The 21,985-nt window shown below is 44.6% G+C and overlaps 1 protein-coding gene across 7 annotated transcripts in view; it reads left to right on the plus strand.

The window, feature by feature from the left end:
* The window catches only part of FHOD3 (formin homology 2 domain containing 3), a 497,371-nt gene that overhangs the window by 197,155 nt on the left and 278,231 nt on the right, over positions 1-21,985 (plus strand). For all 7 annotated transcript variants that reach the window (XM_081253453.1, XM_081253447.1, XM_081253448.1 and 4 more), the window contains exons 4-5: positions 10,326-10,393; positions 17,186-17,291. In XM_081253453.1, the coding sequence (XP_081109579.1) occupies positions 10,326-10,393; positions 17,186-17,291 (174 nt within the window). The remainder of the gene's footprint in view (positions 1-10,325; positions 10,394-17,185; positions 17,292-21,985) is intronic.

Here is a 21,985-nt window from a genome sequence, read left to right on the forward strand (position 1 = left end):
CTGTCACCCGAGTGCTTGGCATGCTCCCTGCTTAGTAGATAATCAAGAAAGGATTATTAGAAGGATGATGTTACGCATATGTAAAGGGTGATTGCACTCTAAGGGAATTTGGGATTAAAGAAGGTCATCTTAAGCAGTGTTGCCTCATCGGGTCTTGGGACCTTCTCATCATTCACATTTAGCCTCTCCACCCTCAGGCTGAGGAGGCTGCCCCTCGGGTAACTGGGGGGGGCCCTCACGCATCCCGATTCACCATCATCACCACTGGCACTTGTCACGGTTGGTCCCCCAGAACAGAAGCCGTTGCTTTTATATGTGAGTGTTTTCTTCTGAATTTACGTGGTGACAGGAGTGTCATGGTTAGGCTGTGAGCAAATGTCAGTGGCTGCGTTGTTTATTTTTATTGTACAAACAGAACATAAGGCCATTTGCATTTCTGCTAGGTGTTTTCCGTTACTCTCCTCCACTTCTGAGAGCCTGTAGTCCCAGCGCTGGGGCCAGCGATGATGTCGCTTCCCTGGCCTTGGTTCCTCCGCCTGTGAAATGACGATGTTGGATTAGATCAAGGATTCTTACCTCTTGGTCCATAGAATCTCCTGAAGGCCCATAGGGAGCTTCTGGGTACCCATATTCTCTGAAACTGTTAACATTTTGTGTGTCTGAACATCTTTTTGTGACGTGTATGATTTTCAAAGAGTGTGACACCCATCACTGGAAAAAATGGCTTCCAAAATCTGACCCAGCAGTTTTTTTTCACTGAAAAATAGTTTCTGCTGTGCCACTTTTTTTTTTTTCCTTTAAAATATGAACTTGTTATACTGAGTAACAGTTTCAGGTTGAAATGGGTTATACTTCGCAGTCATCAGTGTATCATGTGGCACATTTGAATTCATGGGAAGAATTTCCAGAGTTGAATTCTTTTGACTCACTCAGCGTTGACAGTAACTTGGGCTGTGGGCTCCTGGCGGGGGAGAGGAGCATAACCCAAGCTTGGCCACCGACCTTCAGGTTGTCTTTTGTCACATTTTACCAGTTCTAAGTGGGGAGTCTGAAGAGCAAATGTCACAGCTACATCCAGGCAAAGCAGGGGCTCATTTCTCATTGCTGCATCTGAAAAACCATGCTGGTTGCATCCTCTGTAGCTGGAGCAAACAGATTTTTTTTTTTTTTTTTTTTTTTTTTTTTTTTTTTTTTTTTTTTTTTTTTTTTTTTCTTTTTGCGGTATGTGGGCCTCTCACTGTTGTGGCCTCTCCCGTTGCGGAGCACAGGCTCCGGACGCGCAGGCCCAGAGGCCATGGCTCACGGGCCCAGCCGCTCCGCGGCACATGGGATCCTCCCAGACCGGGGCACGAACCCGTATCCCCTGCATCGGCAGGCGGACTCTCAACCACTGCGCCACCAGGGAGGCCCGAGCAAACAGATTTTTTAATGTAGGCATGGCATTTAGCTGATGAATAAATCTCTTCTCTACGTGTGATGTCTTTTGTAGCAGCCCAAGGGTAGGAGGCAAGTTATTGTCTCCTCGTACAGAAGAGGGATCCCTGTGTCTTGGTCCCAGTTCCCCATGGAGTGCTTGTTTACTGAGTTTGCCTCTCGGTGAGAAAAGAGTGTGCTGTAATTATTAAAGTCAGTGATTTTTATGGACCTGAAAGCATGATATTCTAGATGCATCTTTCACTAGCCCACTTCCCCAGACACACCTACAGATGCCTTTGATTCTTCCCCTCCACATTCTTTCACCGATGTAAATTGGTTTTGTTTTTTTCACTGGTGCCTTCTCATGTTCTGGTCTTTCTTTCCCCTCACACTGAGGTTTTCTTCATTGTGCTCTTGGCTGAGTAGGAAGCATGGGACCTCTGTGGTTGTGCTTTTCAGCACTGAGATTTTCGAGCCATGCAGGTTTCCTTCCCAAAGACAGAGCAGGAATGGTCTCTGATGGCCTTTATTTAACTTGCCCTCAACTCCTTGTTACTATAAGCTAGTTTAGCATGTAACCCACTAATTACATCTCTTAAAGGAACATATTTTAAATGGCAAGAACTGTGGAGAGAAAAGATGGGAGGGCTTATAAAGACTTTAACAAACGATGTTCTGATTACATCTCTTTTCCCCACCACCTGTAGGCTCCCAACTGCCCTTTACTCAAAGGCGAATGTCTGCACCCCAGGCAGATTCAACCTGGAAGGGTGGGGAGAATGAATGTGCACATTCATTTACTGGCCAAGCACACTCTGTGTGCTTGACCTAAAAATAATGAATGTTTAATTGCCCCCACCTACAGCTTCTCCCCAGCTGCTGGGACCAGTGCTGCCTCTTCCATGGGACCTTCTGCAGCCTGAGCTCTCCTGAGCTACAGGCCACCCCGGGCTGTGCTGGTGGGAGGGGACTTCTTTGCACTCTTCCGACCTGGCAGTGTCAAAGCTTCGGGAGAATGGCAAACCTTTGAGAATTCAACCTGATTGCAGCCTTACATTTTACATGTGAAGGTTCTGCTTTGAGTTTGACTGTGCTCTTTTGATGTTTGCCAGGAAGCGTCCCACATTTCACTACTTAGTCCCCCAGGCACCTTTTTCCCTGCTGCTGCGACTTGGGACTCTCAAGCCACGTCTTGGTGGCAAGAACCATCTTTTTCCTTACACGCCCCCCCCCCCCCCGTGAGGGGCTGCACCCTCATCAGCATGCATTCACGACTGAGGTGTTCAAGGAGAAGGGAACACCTCTGAGCTCCTGGGAGAAGTGTGAAGTTCACATACAGGTGGAGCCTCTGGAGCTGCCCTCTTGCTGACTTAGGCTGGGCTCCACATCCCTCCCTGTGCTCAAAGGTTGAGGTCTTTTTTTCTTTTGCATTACCTGATTTTCAGGCAACGTGCACACATAGAATTCCCTCCCTTGGGACTTGGGACCCCTGAGGACAGTCCACAGTGTTTTGGGTTTAGTAGGAGGATCAGAGGAACTCCAAGCTCTTCTCCACCATCCACGGGCTGAGGCCAAGGGTGCATCTGCACCTATATACACAGACTCAGAGACACACACGTGAGCCCCACGCAGAGAGAGGAGAGCCTGCAGACACTGGTGGCAGACCAAGGGCGCACCAAGGTTATCAGTCCTACTCACTGAGGACGCCTTGGATTCACTAGGTAACCCAGGACTGAGAATCACACCCGAATAGACAGCCTACTTCTCAAGGTGTGATTGATGTTCTGTTGGACATGCATCCAGGAGAGACATCAAGCGTACCCTTGGGAAGCTCTGTTCCCAGAGGAAGCAGGCCATCCTCTGTTCCTAGGTGAGCCCTTCACACTCTAGTCTAAGATGAAGAGGAAGCCAGCACAGCCATGGTGAGTCTGACTTTCTGTATGGTGAGGCCTGGATGAGATGTAAATGGAACACCCAATTCCTTGAACTCAGAGGGTCCCTCAGCAGTTAAAGCTCCAGACCACACCACCCGCAGCATGGTTAGCCCAGCAGCAAGGAAGCCAGGACCTGGGCTGTGGGAAGGAGCGCCTCTCCTTTGGCCTGTGTAGGCTCCTCTTATTGAAGGGCTGTCAGCAGTCCTTGGTTTGGGTGTGGTATCTGACGTGGTAAAACACCTGCTGGCTGCTCTTCTACCAGCAGGAATGGTACCTCTCATAAAATGACAAATTATATGTCATTTGCAAACATCCTTGATCTCTAATCCTTCCTAACCTCTAGGTAAACAGTGGTGTCTCCTAAGACGTATATCAAGTATCAACAGAACAAGTCAGGTAGGGCATGGAGGCTTTTGGCTACCCTATGTTTTTAAGAAAGATGATAATTTTGAGTTTTGTTTTTTTTTTTTTGCGGTACGCGGGCCTCTCACTGCTGTGGCCTCTCCCGTTGCGGAGCACAGGCTCCGGACGCGTAGGCTCAGCAGCCATGGCTCACGGGCCTAGCCGCTCCGCGGCATGTAGGATCTTCCCGGACTGGGGCACGAACCCGTGTCCCCGGCATCAGCAGGCGGACTCTCAACCACTGCGCCACCAGGGAAGCCCTTGAATTTTAATTAAGCGTTGTGATTTCATTTTACACCACGATGTTGGTTCTTTTTAGAGAGGTAATATCAGTTATCTTTTCCAAAAAAAATCAGTACTCTAGAGTAATATTTCTTTGAGTGAGTATTTTGTCATTTAAATTTCAACCAAAATGGTGATGATTCCAGTATTATTCTCATATAATATGGGGACCAACTCATGACATTTATTAAAATGTTTATTGCACAGAAAATGGAAAGGTTTGCAGTACTTTGGGAGAGGGTATCTATGGCCATAAAAATGAAATTTTGCTGCCAATCACTTTTATGAAAGGTTAAAAAAAAAGCTACAATTTAACAGATGCGAGATGGAAGGGTTTCTGATTTAGACCTCACCTAGTGCTTTATAGCTTATGGAGTTAAAAAACAAAGTATTTTAAAGGACATTTCAGCCAAAATATGTAATATTCTTATATAGGTTAGGTGATCTTTTGAGCTCTGATATTAAAAAAACTACATTAAAATTCATAACTTGCTCTCTGAAGTGGTAGGGATAATTTTCTCACTTTAAAGAAAGAATTATTTGGAAACCATACTATTTTTTAATTCAGCTTTGTTTGAAATATATGATTATTTATTTGTTTTTGTTTTTGTTTTTGGCGGTATGTGGGCCTCTCACTGTTGTGGCCTCTCCCATTGCAGAGCACAGGCTCTGGACGCACAGGCCAAGCAGCCATGGCTCACGGGCCCAGCCGCTCCGCGGCATGTGGGATCCTCCCGGACCGGGGCACAAACCCGTGTCCCCTGCATCGGCAGGCGGACTTCCAACCACTGCGCCACCAGGGAAGCCCCCTGAAATATATGATTATTCAAATAAAATGTAAAACTAATTAAAAAAATTAAAAACAATTGGGATGAAAAGTACTTACTCGAATAGAAATTGTTGTTTGTTTTAATTAAGACACTTGGCAAAAAACGGAGGGGGAGAGACTTTTGGCACCACTCAAAGATATCTTTGGCATTTGTACAAGGATGTTTCTCATCAAAGGGTGAGGCCTCCCTGAGGTCTTCTGTTCTAGTGCCACAGAGGAGTCATTTGTGATGTCCTAGAGGTTAAAAATACAGAGAATGCATACCAATTAAAAGATAGATTGGATGAAAACAAGTTGCAACTGTACCTACATGAAACTATATAGACAGGTTAGAAATAGAAGGATGTAAAAAGATACACCATGCAAACACTAACCAAACACTGACTAACTGTATAAGTATTAGAAAAGTAGACTTTAAAAAGGAATATTGCCAGGGATGAAGAGAGACATTACAAATGATAAAAGGCCACTTAACCTAAAAGCCATAGCCATCCTAATTGTGAGTGTACCTGACAACTGACCTTCAAAGGACCTAAAGCAAAAACTCATAAAGCTGAAGGAAGGAATAGACAAGTTCAGTATAATAGAGATTTCAATACTGCTCTCATAGTAAAATATAGCACAGGTAAACAGTAACTTGGTAAGAGAAGAAGACCTGAACAGCACTATCATTCAACTTGACCTAGTGAATTTTTACGGAATGGTTCAGCCAATAACAGCAGAATACACATTCTTTTCATGTGTACATGAGGCAGTCATCAAGATAAACCATATTCTGGGCCATAAAATACACCTTAATAAGTTTAAAATAATTGATATCATACAAAGTCTATGTTCTCACCATAAATATGTTAAAATGGAAATTGGTAACAAAAAGATATTTGGAAAATCCTCAAATATTTGGAAGCTAAGCAGTATACTTCTAAATAAACCAGAGGTTAACAACAACAACAAAAACCCCCACAGGATTAAGTTATTCCCTTTTGACATGAAAGAAATGTTCAAGATTCATTCAATTTTGAATCGGATGAAAATAAAAACAATATATGTAAATTTGTAGAATGCAGCTGAAGTAGTGCTTAGAGAGGAATTTTTAGCATCAAATACTTATATTTGATAAGAAGAAAGGTCTCACATTAGTTGTTAAGTTTTTACCGTCAGAAACTAGAAAAAAAGAGCAAATCAAGCCAAATGCAATCAATGAAATAGAAATCAGAAAAGCAATGAAAAAAGGAATGAAATCAAAGGCTGATTCTTTGAAAAGATCAATAAAATTTATACATCTTTAGCCTGACTGACCAAGCATAAGGGAGAAAAGACAGATTACCAATATCAAGGTTAAAAGAGAGGAGGTTGCTATAGTCAATAAAAGGATAGGGGACTATTATGAACAACTTTATGTCCATATATTTAACAATTTAGATGAAATGGATAAATTTCTTTTTTAAAAAAATAAATTTATTTATTTGTTTGTTTTTGGATTCATTGTGTCTTCGTTGCTGCGCGTGGGCTTTCTCTAGTTGCAGCGAGCAGGGGCTATTCTTCATTGTGGTGTGCGGGCTTCTCATCGCGGTGGCTTCTCTTATTGAGGAGCACGGGCTCTAGGAGTGTGGGCTTCAGTAATTGTGGCACGTGGGCTCAGTAGTTGTGGCTCACGGACTCTAGAGCTCAGGCTCAGTAGTTGTGGTGCACGGGCTTAGTTGCTCCGTGGCATGTGGGATCTTCCTGGACCAGGGATCAAACCCGTGTCCCCTGCATTGGCAGGCAGATTCTTAACCACTGCGCCACCAGGGAAGTTTGAGAAATTTCCTGAAAGATACAAATTACCAAAGCTCATTCAAGAAGAAATATATAATTAGAATAGCCCTATGTTAATTGAAGAAGTTGAATCCATAGTTTAAAAATTTTTATTAAAGAGAACTCCAGGTGCAAGTAGCTTCACTGGAGAATTCTGCCAAACATTTAAGGAATAAGTAACACCAAGTTTACACAAACTTTTTCTTAAAGTAGAGGAGGAGGGAATACTCTCAACTCATGAGGTCAGCATTGCCTCAATGTCAACAACATTACAAGAAACAAAAACTATAGATTAATGTTCCTCGTGAATATGGATGTAAAAATCCTCAACAAAAAGTTGTCATTCTCAGCTGAATTTTTTTCTATTAATACTTAATCCCTATTTGAACCCTCCTACACTGGTGGGAATGTAAATTGGTGCAGTCACTGTGGAGAACCGTATGGAGGTTCCTCAAAAAACTAAAAATAGAGTTGCCACATGATCCAGCAATCCCATTCCTGGGCATGTATCTGGACAAAACTATAATTCAAAAAGATACATGCACCCCTATGTTCATAGCAGCACTGTTTGCAATAACCAATACATGGAAGCAACCTAAGTGTCCATCCACAGATGAATGCATAAAGAAGCTGTGGTATGTATATACAATGAAATATTACTCAGCCCTAAAAAAGAGTGAAAAAATGCCATTTGCAGCAACATGGATGGACCTAGAGATTATCATACTAAGCAAAGTAAGTCAGAAAGAGAAAGATAAATACCATATGATATCACTTATATGTGGAATCTAAAATATGACACAGATGAACTTACCTACAAAACAGATTCACAGACGCAGAGGACAGACTTGTGGTTGCCAAGGGAGAGGGGTGGCAGGGGAGGGTTGGACTGGGAGTTTGAGACTAGCAGTTGCAAACTGCTATATATATATATATATAATGGATAAACAACAAGGTCCTATCGTATATTACAGGGAACTATATTCAATGTCCTGTAATAAACCATAATGGGGAAGCATATGAAAAAGAATATATATATGTGTATAACTGAATCACTTTGCTGTACACCAGAAACTAGCATAACGTTGTAGATCAACTATACTTCAATAAAAGAATGCTTAATCCTTGTTTCAAAATGATTATTTTGATTATAGCACCAAGTAGTAAAACCTTAGCAGTCAGAGCACAACAAACCATAATTCTCATTCGCATGAATTGGAAGCCGTGACAAATCGCTGATAACTAAAGGAGACTCTAACTGGGATATTGTGAATCTATGTAAGACATATTTCTGCCTGTTGTCTGGTGGTGTATAAGCAAGAAAGTAATGCAAGCTTTATTACCTTATAAAGAAGTACCTGGAATTGACTCTCTCCTCTACGGATGCTCTTCCCGGATAAGCTAAATCTGCCCTTGATCTTCAGGGTATACGTAGCCCCATGCTTGGCATCTGAGACCTTTGTTCTTATTAGAAGTGGTACTGGCTAAAAACAAAGTCTGTTCCTCTGGGATTTGAGAATTCTGAGACATTAGCTGTAGAAACTGGAGGAAGAAGTGATCTCCCCAGAGACCTGGGTTCTACTGCAGGGTGATGCAGTTCACTCTACGTATTACTCATGTCCTTTGAGACCACGCATATACTTTACAGGTCAGCTTGTGAGTCATCGGGCCTCAATGTTTAGGGTCTATGATGAATTAGACGTTTAGTTTGGGGATGGTGGATTCCTTTGGAGTTGTCCCGGCTCCTTCTGTTCAGGAAGGTGAGGGGTTCTCTCTTAATCGAAATTCTTCATAATTAACAAGTGACTGTGGACTGCATATTGTATTTACAGGTGGGAGATTCCATGGTGGGCAAACAACTAGGAGGCCTTGGGGTCAGACACCACCCCCCAGACCCCAACCCCCCAGAATCCTGCCTCTGCCCCTTAAGCTGTGTGTATAGGTTGTGAGTCTGGAGGAGCCTCGGCGCCTCAGGAGCGAGAGACCAGGGTGTCTGCAGCACAGAGAGGGAGGGGCGCCAGGGCTGCGTGACCAAGGGCTTGACAGGCCACTTAAAGGATTTTGGATTTCCTGCTCAGTGCAGCAGGCAGCCACTGAAGGGTTTAAATGGGGGCAGTGATGTCGTCAGGTGGTCATCTTCACCCAGTCTTTCTGGCCTTGGTCTGGAGGGTGGATGGGAAGAGGGAAGCGGTCAGGAAGTCCATAGGGAGGCCTTCGAGGAAACTACTGCGATTCACATGCTGAGCCTCGCCGCTCCGTCATTTTAAGTGTCTCTCAGATGGGAGCCTGTTCACTTCTCGAGCAGGCATGTCCTTCTCACAACCGGACTTCTGCTAAGTCATTTAGATCTGAGTGTTCCACCCACTTCCACTCAAGTTCATACCACTCACACAAGAGGAGAATGTGTCTCTGTCCATTACCCCACCCCCTAGTCCCCACCCCATAGGCTGTCATTGAAGCCCAGGGTTGCTGGCCATGCATGTGACATTGCTTTGAACTCTATTATTGTCAATATTTTAAATAATTGTGCATTCTACTCCATCATATCAGTGCTTGATTGAATGCAAAACCATTTTCCTCTAAATCTATTATTGTCTGTTCCCATTTTACGGATAAGGAATCCAAGGCCGAGAGAGATGAAATACTTTGCTCAAGATCACGTAGTGGTGGGTGGTGACACCAGGTTTGAACTGCAGGCTGTCTGATTGCTTAGTCTATGCTGTACGTTCACTCTTTACTACTGTACCCTCAGTGCCTGGCAGGTGCTCAGTAAATATGTGCTGGATGGTTTACCTTGGGGTGGTCTGGCATGAAGTGTTAGGAACCCAACCCCAGGCACCTGAGCCACCTGGGTCAGGGCCAAGCTTGGGTTCTGGGAAGCTGAGTGGAATCCATGCTCCTGGGAGTATGCATATACCAGAAGAATGGGACACTCCTTCAGGGCATCGTAGTGCCACCCCACTGACCAGTGGGGAATTGTGGCGTACTCATCTGCCTCTCCTGCCTCACTCTGACCTCTGAAAGGTGGGTCCTGTAGAAGTTGGTCTCAGTGTTGAGCCCCAGGGTACTGACAGGGGCTCCTCCATCTGCCTTGCTCTGGGCCAGGACCCATCCTTGAACCCATCTCACATGAGTGAGAGCCTGGGTGCAGGCAGAGCTAAGGCTGGGTTCCTGCTGGAAGGGGGCCATCACCAAGGGAGCTAGTCAGTCCTTAGAGCCACTCTGCTGCTCTTGGATCATTGGATCACAGGGAAAAGGAGGCAAGTTGAAGCTTTCTGAGCCCAACTGCAGAAAGCATGGTGGTGCAGGGGCTGTGAGGCAAGGAAGGAGGTTCTGTTTTGGCTGTGTTAACTTTCCAGATATAGTTGGCTACCAAGTATAGTAGTCTGTAAACAGCTGGAAATAGAGCTCTGGAGAGAGGGAGGTGAGGACTGAGGGTGCAGATCAGGGCATCTTTCCCACAACTTGCAATCTCCTCTTCCTGCGTCCTGCAACAGCTGGACTGTCCTTTGCACCCCTGGGGGTAAGGTCGATATCCTGCATGAAATGAATTTGTTTTACTCACCTTTCCAGTGGAAATTCATTCGTTGTTCATATCCTGTCTGTGTTTTTGCCATCTGTCGAGTCAGCTTAATTAATTGTATATGTTGTATTCTTTATTTCAGAAAAACTGTACAACTCCAGCGGACGAGATTTAAGAAGGGCCCTTTTCTCCCTGAAGCAGATATTTCAGGTAAAATAAAGAAAAAAGTACTCTCAGGTTCTGTTTTTGCATTGCTTGTGGAATTAGATGCAGACAAGTTTATACCTTTTACTGATTACAAAAAGAAAAGTCTCTTTAGAGTACAATGTAAATTCTGTCAAAATGTCAGTTGAGTATTTTTACCATACCAAATATTTCAAGCATAAGTAAAAAAAAAAGTTATCAAATCACAATATTTTTCCATATTTACTTCAGATTTAAAAAAAATTCCTACTACGGATGTAACTGAAGTCTTGTGTTCTGCTCAATACCAACCACTGTCTTCCTCCTCCACCCCGGGTCCCCTCTCTACTGAATGTCACATATGGTGTTTATCATGCAAATGCACGTTTCCATAGTAATAGTGAATATCCACCAACAATATGTGATATTCTTTTCTATGAACTGTATATGCATGTTATCATGCTGTGTGTATCATGCTGCGGCTTACTTAGTGAGAGCGGGATAGGTGTGGGCGTGACCGAGGTAACTCTGAGTGAGTAACCATTGTATAGAGGAAGCACAAGTTGCCTTGTTCATCTTCTATTGGCAGACAGCTGGGTTCATTTCCAGGGATCTGCTGTTACAAACCATGCTGTTAGGGACAAGCCCCCTTGTGCACGTGTGCAAGCATCTTTGTCAGGTTCTGTCTTATCCTTCTCTCCTAAACCTTCCCTCTGCTTCTCCCCTGGGCAAGTCACAAGCTTAGCAGAGAGAGCTAGGACAGGAGTGCAGGCAAACTCCAAGCTGTCACTCACAGGAAAGAGGGACAGAGAGTCAGGGGAGGAGGGAGAGGCCGCTGTGCCAGGCAGGGCAGGGTCAGGAGAAGCAGGATGAGGCTTCGTGGAGAAGATGGAGCTTGCATTGAGCTTGTGTCTCCGTAGGTTCATCGTTCTTCCTGGCATGATTTTAGACTCTAGGGTGTGGTCCATATCTCTTCAGTTCCCGTCTCCTTCACATACTTAAAGGATTTTCTGTCTGTGATAGTTCTAGCCGAGTGGCCGTCCCCTTCATGGGTGCCTTCCTGTTGGAGGGGGCTTGGCAGAAAGGCGGGCCAACAATCCATCCCACCTGCACGTTCTTGTCCCATTTTTAAACTTGTTCAAGCATGCATGCCCTCACCTTTTTCCCAGAGCAGAGCCCTTCTCAGTGACAGCGTTTCTGGAGATGAGTCCTCGTTTCTCATCTTCCCACGGCTACAGGCGTGACCCTGAGTCACCACTGCCGCCTCATGTTGCATGTCTCAGAAGTGCCTTGGGGTTTGGGGTTGGCCTTGATTCAGGCTGTTTCTTCTGGGAAAATTGTAACAGCTCTCATGGGCACCACCTGCTGCTTGGTCCACCCTCTAGCTTCCCACCAGAGGGGCTGACAAGTCCTTCTCATGCTGGTTCCGTGTAGCCGTCTGAGTTATGTCTGAATCTCTCAGTATAACGTTGAGGCCCTTCTGGACCTGACCTCTGCGGCCCACCTCCCTGTCCTTGGCTGCAGCTGTCTCCCCCGTGATTGTGTTCTGGGGGCAAGTCTCCTCTGCACCTTTGCCCCTGGACCTATTGCTTCTATCTCAGGATGCGTTGTTGCCCCACATCCACTCCCCATGTCTCTGTTTCCCATCTGGTGTCTCCTCCTGCCGGGGAGATCCTCCAGATGAGCCCTCACTGCAGTCAAGGGCTCTCCTCTATAAAGTTCTCTGTGCTCACCTCTGGAATGGAATTTAAGATACCACAAGGCGCGTGTCCGAGTCTGGTCATCTGTGAGCTCCCTGGATTCCATCACTGGGTCTTTGGGGCCTCACGCTGGGGCCAGTGCCACTGAAGCAATAGATGAATGAATTGGGTGAACTGAATACTCCTCTCACAGGTGTCTGTCTTCAGTCTTTCCTGGCTCTAATTAAGTAAATGCTTCGCTGATTACTTGCCCCAAAGCTTCGCTTCCCACATATCCATCTGTCTCCCTGCTTCTTAGCTGAACAGAACAGAACTTCTTCACCCTCCATTTACCTCCTCCTCTCGAACTCAGATCCCTGACTGCACTTGGGCTGGGCTGTCACTGTGCCAGCGGAGGACCACACTCCTGCCACTCCTCACGCTAGCTCGTGCAGCCCCTCAGCCTGCCTGCTGCTTCCGTTGTTCAGCTTTGACTCCTTTTGAAACCTGTGTTCACCTCGTTGAGTTGGTGGCAGAACCACACAGAGAAGAGTCATTCCAAGTGTCCTTAAAACACTGCAGTTTGTGTACCCTGGGTAGGATATACTCTAAGAAGAAAGAACCACACACACATGAAAATCAACTGTTTATAATAATCATATTGCTGGTGGTAGTGTTGGTATTGCTCTTCTGATACTTGTGTGTGTGTGTGTGTGTGTGTGTTCTAATTTTGTCATTCTTAGAGTTCTTAAGGATTTGGATTCTTGGTGTGTGGAAGAAAGTTGATAGAAAGATAGAAGGGTTAGGTTAAAAAACTCTGGATTCCTGAATTTATTTGGAAGTATCGGAATGAACCCAGGGTGTTTATTATCTTAACAGACTTGCAACAAAGCATATTTCTAGCACTAAGTTTATTGAAGGGGACTAGACGCAATGACGAACCCATTAGCAAAAAGCACCACTAGCACCAAGATTGCTGTCTTAAAATACAGAAAGGAACCAGAGCTCCTTGGAGAAATAGCTGACTCCAAGTCTGGCATAGAAAACCTGTAAAATAAACCTGGAACATATTATTATGCAGATAGCAAGGTAGCTATCAAATACTACTAGGATTATTGCCAAAGGGACTTGGGAGCACATTGAAGGGTCTCCCACTGGCTGGCTGGAGATGAACAATTAAGCATCAGTAAGGATGATAATTACAGTTGATTAAAACACATCAGGTTAATCTGCATTGATGAGTTCATAATAATACTAAAGAATGACAATGAATTGGTCACCAGTGGAAGGAGGATGGTGGTGAACTAGCATGTTATTTTGAAAAATGGGTAAAATTTTAGAATCAGACATTTATCTTACTTTTTTCCTGAATGAACTTTAGGATAATCAAAAGTTCAGTTGAGGGCTTCCCTGGTGGCGCAGTGGTTGAGAGTCCGCCTGCCGATGCAGGGGACGCGGGTTCGTGCCCCAGTCCGGGAAGATCCCACGTGCCGCGAAGCGGCTGGGCCCGTGAGCCATGGCCGCTGAGCCTGCGCGTCCGGAGCCTGTGCTCCGCAGCGGCAGAGGCCACAGCAGTGAGAGGCCCGCGTACCGAAAAACAAAAACAAAAACAAAAACAAAAACAAAAAAAAAAAGTTCAGTTGAGAGGAAGTTTTGCTTTTAAAAATATTCTAGCTAGCAAGTAAGAAGGAGTGATATAATTAGAGTATCAATGAGAATGTCAGAATTTTGCAACCCTGAATGAGTTAATGGATCTAGGTATCAAGCATCAGGATCTGCTGACATGATAGAAGTGAGATACAATCAGATATTACATGCCTTCTCATGGAAACTTGCACTGCAATTGAAGATGTGGTCAAGCCAACAAAATCAACTCTGGATCTGATCCTGCCTTTCTATGCAGTAACCAATTTACAAATGATCTAGGACAGAGGCACATGTTAAACCACACAGCAGGCATGTAATCAGCAGAATCCAGAATATAGACTACTCTGTAGGACAAATGATCTAGTTTCTTCAACACACAAATTTCAAGGGAAAAAAAGAGATGAATTAAAAGACATTTAAAAGTTATATCAGCTAATTGCCACATGTGGCTCCTATTTGGATCCTACTACAAAATTTAAAACATTATTTTTGAGACAGTTGGAATTGGTCAGTGACTGGACATTTGATAATATTAAGAAAGTATTACTTTTTTATTATGAGTACATAATTTTAAAAAGACTTTCTATCCTTTGGAGGTACATATTGGAATATTTATGGATTAAATGATATGATGTCTGGGATTTGCTTCAAATTAATATGGCAGCAGACAGGGTGGGGTGATAGATGGAACAGGATTGATATGAGTTGATTGGCACCTGGGGTTCACTAAATTATTCTGTCTTCTTTTGTATATGTTTCAAGTTTTCCATGGTGACAAAGTTAAAAGATAAACACAAGTCGGTCTTGTTTCACATCCCCTCACCTTGCTTGTTCTGTAGTGTTGTCTCTCTGAATTCTCAGAGATGCTGTTTCTACCACTTATTCAGCAAACAAATATTCTTGAGCAGCCTTTGTTGGCATTATGTAGGCAAGGAAGAAGCCATTTCCTACCAAAAGTTTAATCTGTTTGGAAGACCACAGACCTGTGCACAAAACAGCTCTAACACACAGGGCAGGGTTGCTTTGGGTATTGGGTGGATTCCACAGGCTGCAGGCTGTTTGGGGCTTAGATCACCTTCTCCCACACCCACCGGTCTGCACCTCCATCATGTCTTATGTTTTCTGGATGTGGAGGTTCTTTTTGGAACTAGAGTGTAAGGGTGTAAAAACAGAACCATTGGTCATTTGGATTGAGTTGAATATTCCTTGACTAATAGGCATTTTTTTAAAATGATCACAGGTTAAAATATGGCTATTATAGAGAATTCTGAAATTCAAGGATAATCTCATATCAGTTAGTGTTAACATGTTGACTTCGCTCTAGTTAGAAACCAATGTTTTAAAAATCATTTATTAATGCCTGTGTACTTCAAGATGTGTGTTCAAAATCTTGTACATTGCCAATTTGGAAGATATTTTCTACATTAATCATTCATACACTTTTATTTTCTAAGTGCCTTATCTACATATGTGCATAAATATTAGTTAGGGTTCTGAATTATTTTTATAAACACTGTCCAGTGTTTTTTTCCAAGTGCCTTTTCCAGACAGTCAGCTCTCTGCTATATTAATATTAGTGATTAGCTTGAGTGGTTTCTTGAGAGCTTGTTCTCACTTTTTCACCATGAAGTCATGTGTGAATCTAGTTTTAAAGTAATAAACATTTGTTACATGCTTGGAAAAACTTTCTGACTAGACATGAGCTCATCTAAATGTTCACTTTTCACATATGCTGGTGGAAAAGAATATGGATGGAGGGAGAATTATTTTTATTTCCTTTATACATATGAGTGTAAAGTAATTTTCCAAAAACTCATGATATTGTCCCATTTTCTCTTGCTTCCAATGCCATGATTATCTTAAAGTCTGAGTTAACACAGCTGTCTTTCATTACGTTCGGGGCACAGCAGTGCTCACCCCTCCCCCCAGTGCCCTCTGAATGTTGAGTGTGTTCTTGGTTCAAAGGGAGCATTTGCCTGGCCTGCCCCCTGCTTCCCTCTCCCCACCTCCCCGTTAGCTCACTGTCCTCCTTCCATATAATTGGAAAATGCCATAAAATTAAAATGAGGGGCTGATTTCAATGTGGAGATGGGAGAATTATACCAGTTTGTCTAAATTATTTTTTCTTTTTTGGAGGTAAACCATGGTTGCTGACCATTCCTATAATAATAACCTTTCATTATTCCATTAAGCTTTCTACTGTTTACATCACTGAGGTTTTTTATTTTTGCTCTGTTGTTATAATTGAAGATGAATGTATCCTAGCTGTGTTTGAGACAAGGCAGTGTCCAACTGAGGAAATCTCCTGAAACAGTAGTGGAAAAATCCCTCTCATAGAGCTCCATGGAACTTGGTACTCGAGGCAAAGGACTGGATTTGGGGGCTGGCCGGACCATAATTAGGTCATCTTGGCCAAAGTTTTGCCCGTTTTGAGTCTTCATCTGTAAAGGGAAGGTAGGATTAGATCAATGATTCTTGAACTGGCTGCCCTTTAGGATTTCCTTGGGAATTTAATAGCAGAGCCTGGGCCCCACCCCAGAAATTCGGATTAAACCCATCTGGGCAGGGACTTGCTTCCTGTTCCTTTTTTAAGTTCTGCAGATGATCCTGATGTGAGGGAGTCAGAGGTGAGAAGGATCTGAGCACCTCTGAATCCCCTGCAGGGCTTTTTAAGCACAGGTTGCCAGGCTCCACAGTGGAGTTTCCTATCCAGTAAGTCAGGGTGGGGCTGGGTATTTTGCATTTTTAACAAGTTTCCAGGTGATGCTTAGGTGCTTGTGGGTCTGGAGACCTCTTTGAGAACCACCAGATTAGATGACTCCTGCGATTCCTTCCAGGTCTTGCCTTCTGTGATCCGGTCTTCAGGCTGACCGCCGTGGCTCTTTTGAGCGACCGTGTAGCCGCTCCAGACACACGGCCGGTTCTGTGCTCTGCGTCCTTGCTTGTTCTGCAAGCTGCACAACTTGGGAGGTGGAGAAACTGCTCCCCTACTTTCTCAGATACCATTTGCAAGATGCTTGTAACCATCTTTAGGGACTGTCTTTTGAAACACACGAGTTGCTTTGAATCCTTTACAAGATGGTCTGTGCTGCAGCCCAGTGTTTCCTGTGTTGAAACTCAGCAGGCTTCATGTGGCTGGTCCCTCGGGACCTGTGGGGATACGGAGCCTGGTGATTTCTAAAGAATGAAAAACAGATCACTATAAGTATTCCTGACAGTCGGGGGATTCATTTGCTTTATCTTTATTAGATTGCCCAGAAGGCAGTAATTGGTCTTTGGCAAACAACGATGTGAAGACTGGCTGTAAAATTCCTCTGGCAACAGTTAAGATGCCTCATTTGAATAGAGCAGAACAATCTTCAGAGGTCGCGGTCTGGCGTCAAAGGCTTGTACATAGTTTTCACAGAACAGCCTGGATGGAGGTTGGACTGGGACAGTATTTGAAGTCTTTTTTTTTTTCTCTCTCTCTCTCTCTTTCCCTGTTTCCTGCCAGGATGACAAGGATTTGGTGCATGAATTTGTAGTGGCTGAAGGTCTGACGTGTTTGATCAAGGTGGGAGCTGAGGCAGATCAGAATTATCAGAACTACATTCTGAGGGGTAAGTGATGCTGGGCGTGGGGTGGGCAGCCCCTGCTGCAAGGAGGGTCTGGGGTCACCTCCAGGAACTTCGATACTGAGAGCTTTTTGAAAGATTTGGTTACGGAGTAAGGAGATGAAGACATCCTGTAGCAAAAGAAGACCCCTTCAGGTTTTATCGATTCCTCGTAACTAATCAGTGACTAAGTTCATTTTACTGACTTTACCTGTAGTCTCTTCCCAGTTATTAAGAAAAGAATATTCTGCACACTAGGTTCTTTATAATCACTTTTATTTGGTGAGGAAAGGTACACACCAAGTGGCCTTGGGTAAGGCCTGCATTTGAACAGAAAACCCCTCAAAACTGAAGAGGCCAGTTATTTCCTGGGAAAAATATTGTCACCGACTTGGGTTATCACTGGGAGTTCCTGTAGGAAGTGTACATTCCTCACCAGGTCCTCCTGTTTCTGACTTGGTAGGTCTGGGGTGGGCCCAGAATTTGCATTTTAAAGAAGGATGCTGAAAGCTACCTCCGTAATTTCGTTTTTTACAAAGTGGTGCGTGTGTGGTGTTTGAAGCACTGATTACCATTCCAGTTCATAAAGTTAATGCTCTTTTCAGAGTTTGAGTATTTTTGTGCACCTTCCTATAAATAATTTTATTTGATTCTGTAAAATCTGTGAATCGGCAGGGCAGGAATTATTAGGTTGGACCATATGACATAGCTGTTATCAACAGTTTTGACTTACCAAATGAAAAATTTAATATAGTTCAATATTATCTTCATTTTGCAGTTGAAAAATCTGAGTCTCAAAGAGGTTGAGTGTTTGCCTAAAAAATCATTTCCTCTAGGGTGAAGTTGAGCAAGGACCGTGGTCAGGCACTGGGGCACATCATGACTGATCAAGGTTCTGTTCCCCCTTCTGCATCTATGCCTGTAACTCCACAACTCCGTGTTCATATAAGGAAAAAGAAATACCTCCTTTTCTTTCCCTTGGATGAAGGAAAAATACACGAAACGTGTGATTTAATATCAAATGTCCTTGGTTAGAGTTGGATGAGGCAGGCAAAACGAAAGTCTCCTGCAGTGTCCTGTTGTGTTTTACCCTGAGAAGGTTCCTTACATTCTGAGTTGTGACCCAGCACCTCGAACTCTCTGAATCCTTCCCCATTTTCTCTGCTCCTGGAGAGCCACTGCAACAAGGGCAAAAGCAAAAGGGAAAACTGAGGGCTCATTTAAAAAGAGTTTTAGGGACGTATTTTTAAGTCAGTGTTAATTGTTTCTGTTCATTTTGATAAATGCCAAGTGTGCGTGTGAGAGAGGGTTCCTCAGCCTCAGTTTCTCAGCTCCACGGTGTTTGTGAGTCCGGGGAGGCACCTCCTTTTGTCTACCTTCCATCTTTCCCTGGGTGTGTGGTAGGTCCTCATTATAAGCTGTCAGCAGAGATGCTTTATGGATGAATTTTATGATTTCTAGTCTCAGTATGATTAAAACATTTATATGGAAACTTTATGGTACGTGTACCAAATTAACCATAAACTTTGTCCTGCTGTGTTGCCTCTGAATGCAGCTGTCCTTCTGTGTCTGAAGAAATGCATACGAGCCTTGATTCTCATTCTTACATTTCCATCCACGCTGGCCCAACACCTGGAAGAGGGGATGGCATAGGAATAAGGGTGGGAGCAATTCCTCTATTTTATTTTCCAGGTTACTTATGCCATGGATGCTCATAAGTTGAACCACATGGAAAGAAATACACCTAAAATGGCCTAATTCTGAATAATGGGTCCAAATTGACAGCGTATTTTTTGCGAGGTTTAAAGTATGCATCATTTTAACTTAAAAAAGAAAAAGTTGGGCCTCCCTGGTGGTGCAGTGGTTGAGAGTCCGCCTGCCGATGCAGGGGATACGGGTTCGTGCCCCGGTCTGGGAGGATCCCATATGCCGCGGAGCGGCTGGGCCCGTGAGCCATGGCCGCTAAGCCTGTGCGTCCGGAGCCTGTGCTCCGCAACGGGAGAGGCCACAACAGTGAGAGGCCCACATACCGCAAAAAAAAAAAAAAAAAAAAAAAAGAAAAAGTCTTCCCCAGTGGGCGCTGGTATGAATGCACAGACCTACACACACCTGTATGGAACTAATAACCATCTACATGTTTATCTTTATTCTTCTGACCCTTACCTAGGAGTGTATATGTGCATTTTTATAGAGCCATCATCAGTGTGAGCATCTTTGTTCATCTGCATTCAAGTCTGTGGTGAGGAGGGTGGCTCTGCCAGCGGTGGTCAGCCCCCTCTTATCAGGAAAGCAAAATTCTCATCAGGAGCCCCCCGCAGACCTCCCATGGATTAGAACTGGGTTGTATGGCTGCCTGTAGCTGCTAGGGAGGCTGGCACAGTGGGTGTTTGGCTTCCTGGACTGTAAGGGGATGTAGCAAGAGAGAAAGGCCTGCCTTTGTGCCTGCAGGTTACTCGTGTCTGCCACATAGAGGGACTTGGGAAGGAAAAACTCAGCCCAGCGGAGAAAGCCTTCCAGTAAGCGGCCCGGTGGTGGTCTGGCTGGAGGGAGAGAGGGCCTCCCTGCCACTGAGTGCATCATCGTACAGGGGCAGGGTAAGCTCAGTGGTTGTGCAAGGTCCCAAATGGTGAATTGTGTCAGTGGTACTTGGCGGTAATGAAAGATGGTGTTGACACGGATACTTCAGCTAGGCTCTCCGCCCCAGTGTGTGCAGTGGTTTATTAATCTGCAGTGTTCTGATCTGCCCTGGAAAGGTACCAAAAGCAGTTAACGAATGCTTGAGAATCAGAACTCCCAAGCACAGCCAAGGGAGAACCCTGCCAGCCACCTGCTGCTTCTCTGTCCCTGAAGAAAATGCCACCGAGGTAAGATCCTTACTTGCCTCTGAGTTTCCACTGCCACCACCAAGGCCTTGCCTTCTGATTTTGATTTTCCAGTGATGTCTATTTAATGGAGGCCAGACGGCTACCATCTGTTACCTGGGAAACGAGCGAGCACTCCCTCCCTTTCAGGTTATTACAAGATGTCCTGCTTTCCATGCAGCCGAGGGGGCCTTTGCATGCCCACCCCACTTCCGCTGAGTCTCAGAAGACTCGGGGTGACCAGGGCACTGGGTGCACACACATCAGCACATTTGGACATATCTGACTGAAGCCCGTGCCAGGAAAGTGTACTTCTGAGGGCTGTAAAGGACAGATTTCTTAGGCTGTGACCTTTGTGTTTTGATACGAGGAAACTATCGTTTTTCCCCAGCCCGCATGTTGAGTTACCCCTTCCTGACCTTGAAGGCATGTAGGCTTTTTTAGGTTGTGATCAGCTGCCGGCAGCCACCAGACATTTGCAATCAAGGACAACCTTTGAATTGCCTCTTTGTCCCACCTCATTTTAACCAAATTACCTTGGGTGAAGGATGGTGAGGCCTGTTGCAGAGCAAGAGAGAGAAACTGGGAAGAGGTTTTTAGTTTTGTAACTCACCATTCCCCGGGGAGAACACGTCATGCCCGCTCTGGGCCACTCGGGGGAAGCAGAGTGGAGGGCGAGGGCAGGCACCTCTGTTGTGGTTTACACACAAGGCGGGGTGAGCAGGTTTAGGATTGGCCAGTTTGCATTATGTCAGTGGGCCCCGGGGCTCTGGCATGTGAGAAGCCCACATGGCTGCGGGTTGGGAGTGTGGACTTGCGCTGCTGGAGAAGGGGACTGACTGACTTCTAACCAGAGCCTCAAAACTGGGTCCGGACAGAGTTGAAAAACTCTCTTACAAGCCGTAAGGTGGGCCAGTTGTCACCGTGCTGTGGAGGAGCGTGCCCTTCATGAAGTTTCCTGTTTCTGTGTGACCATATGTGAGGCCCCCGGATGCAAAGGAAACACGAGCATTTGGAGGACCCAGTCCTTTCCACATCTGCTTTTAGGACTCGTTTAAATTATCTTTATTTTTGCACTCAGCCTTCTGTCAGCTCTTTCTTTTTAAGGCCCAGGAATCTGTTGCTCTGTGTTGAGGATGCATCTGCTGAGAGGTAAAGATAGGTTTTGAGTTATGGTGTAGCCTAGCACTCTCCAAAAATGTGAGCCGGCTGCTGGGAAGAGGTCTTAAATGCACCACATGTAGAAATACTATTTATCCGACATTATTTTTGGATGGCTATAGCTAATGATCTAAAGGGTTTGTGTGTGTGTGATCACCAGTATCTAATATATATCTATAGTGGAATTTTATATCTCACAATTATTCTTATTGAAGTAGGACCTTGAGAACTATATTCCTGGGAACTTAAACTTTGCGCACACATGCTGAGCCTTCACGATGGGCCCTGTCAGTCCCTGGGAATGAGCCGATAAAACCAGGATACAGCTCTGCCCTGGAGAAGCTCCCTGGGAGGTGCTGCCTCTGAACCACTATACGCTGTATCGAAAACGTCTCACGTGTTTAGAAATTGCATATAGGTGATCTGCTTTGGGGAAGAAAAGAGAAAGAGATAAGTAGGATCAGTGAGACCAGTTGCCTTTTCTGGCTATACCTCCAGAGAAGCTGCCTCTTAAGGGCTAGTTTTACATGGAAAAATTAGATTTGATCATTTCACCTAAAGCAAAGTACCTATTAATCCTAAAGTACCTTAGTCATTATCAGAGCTGGATAAGATCTTAGAGCTCCTTTAGCTCAACCCTTTCATTTTAGGAGAAAACTGCAGATATTTTGTTTGCTC

This window comes from Mesoplodon bidens (genome assembly GCF_964165515.1).
Source record: "Mesoplodon bidens genome assembly, chromosome: 13".
NCBI classification, from domain to species: domain Eukaryota; kingdom Metazoa; phylum Chordata; class Mammalia; order Artiodactyla; family Ziphiidae; genus Mesoplodon; species Mesoplodon bidens.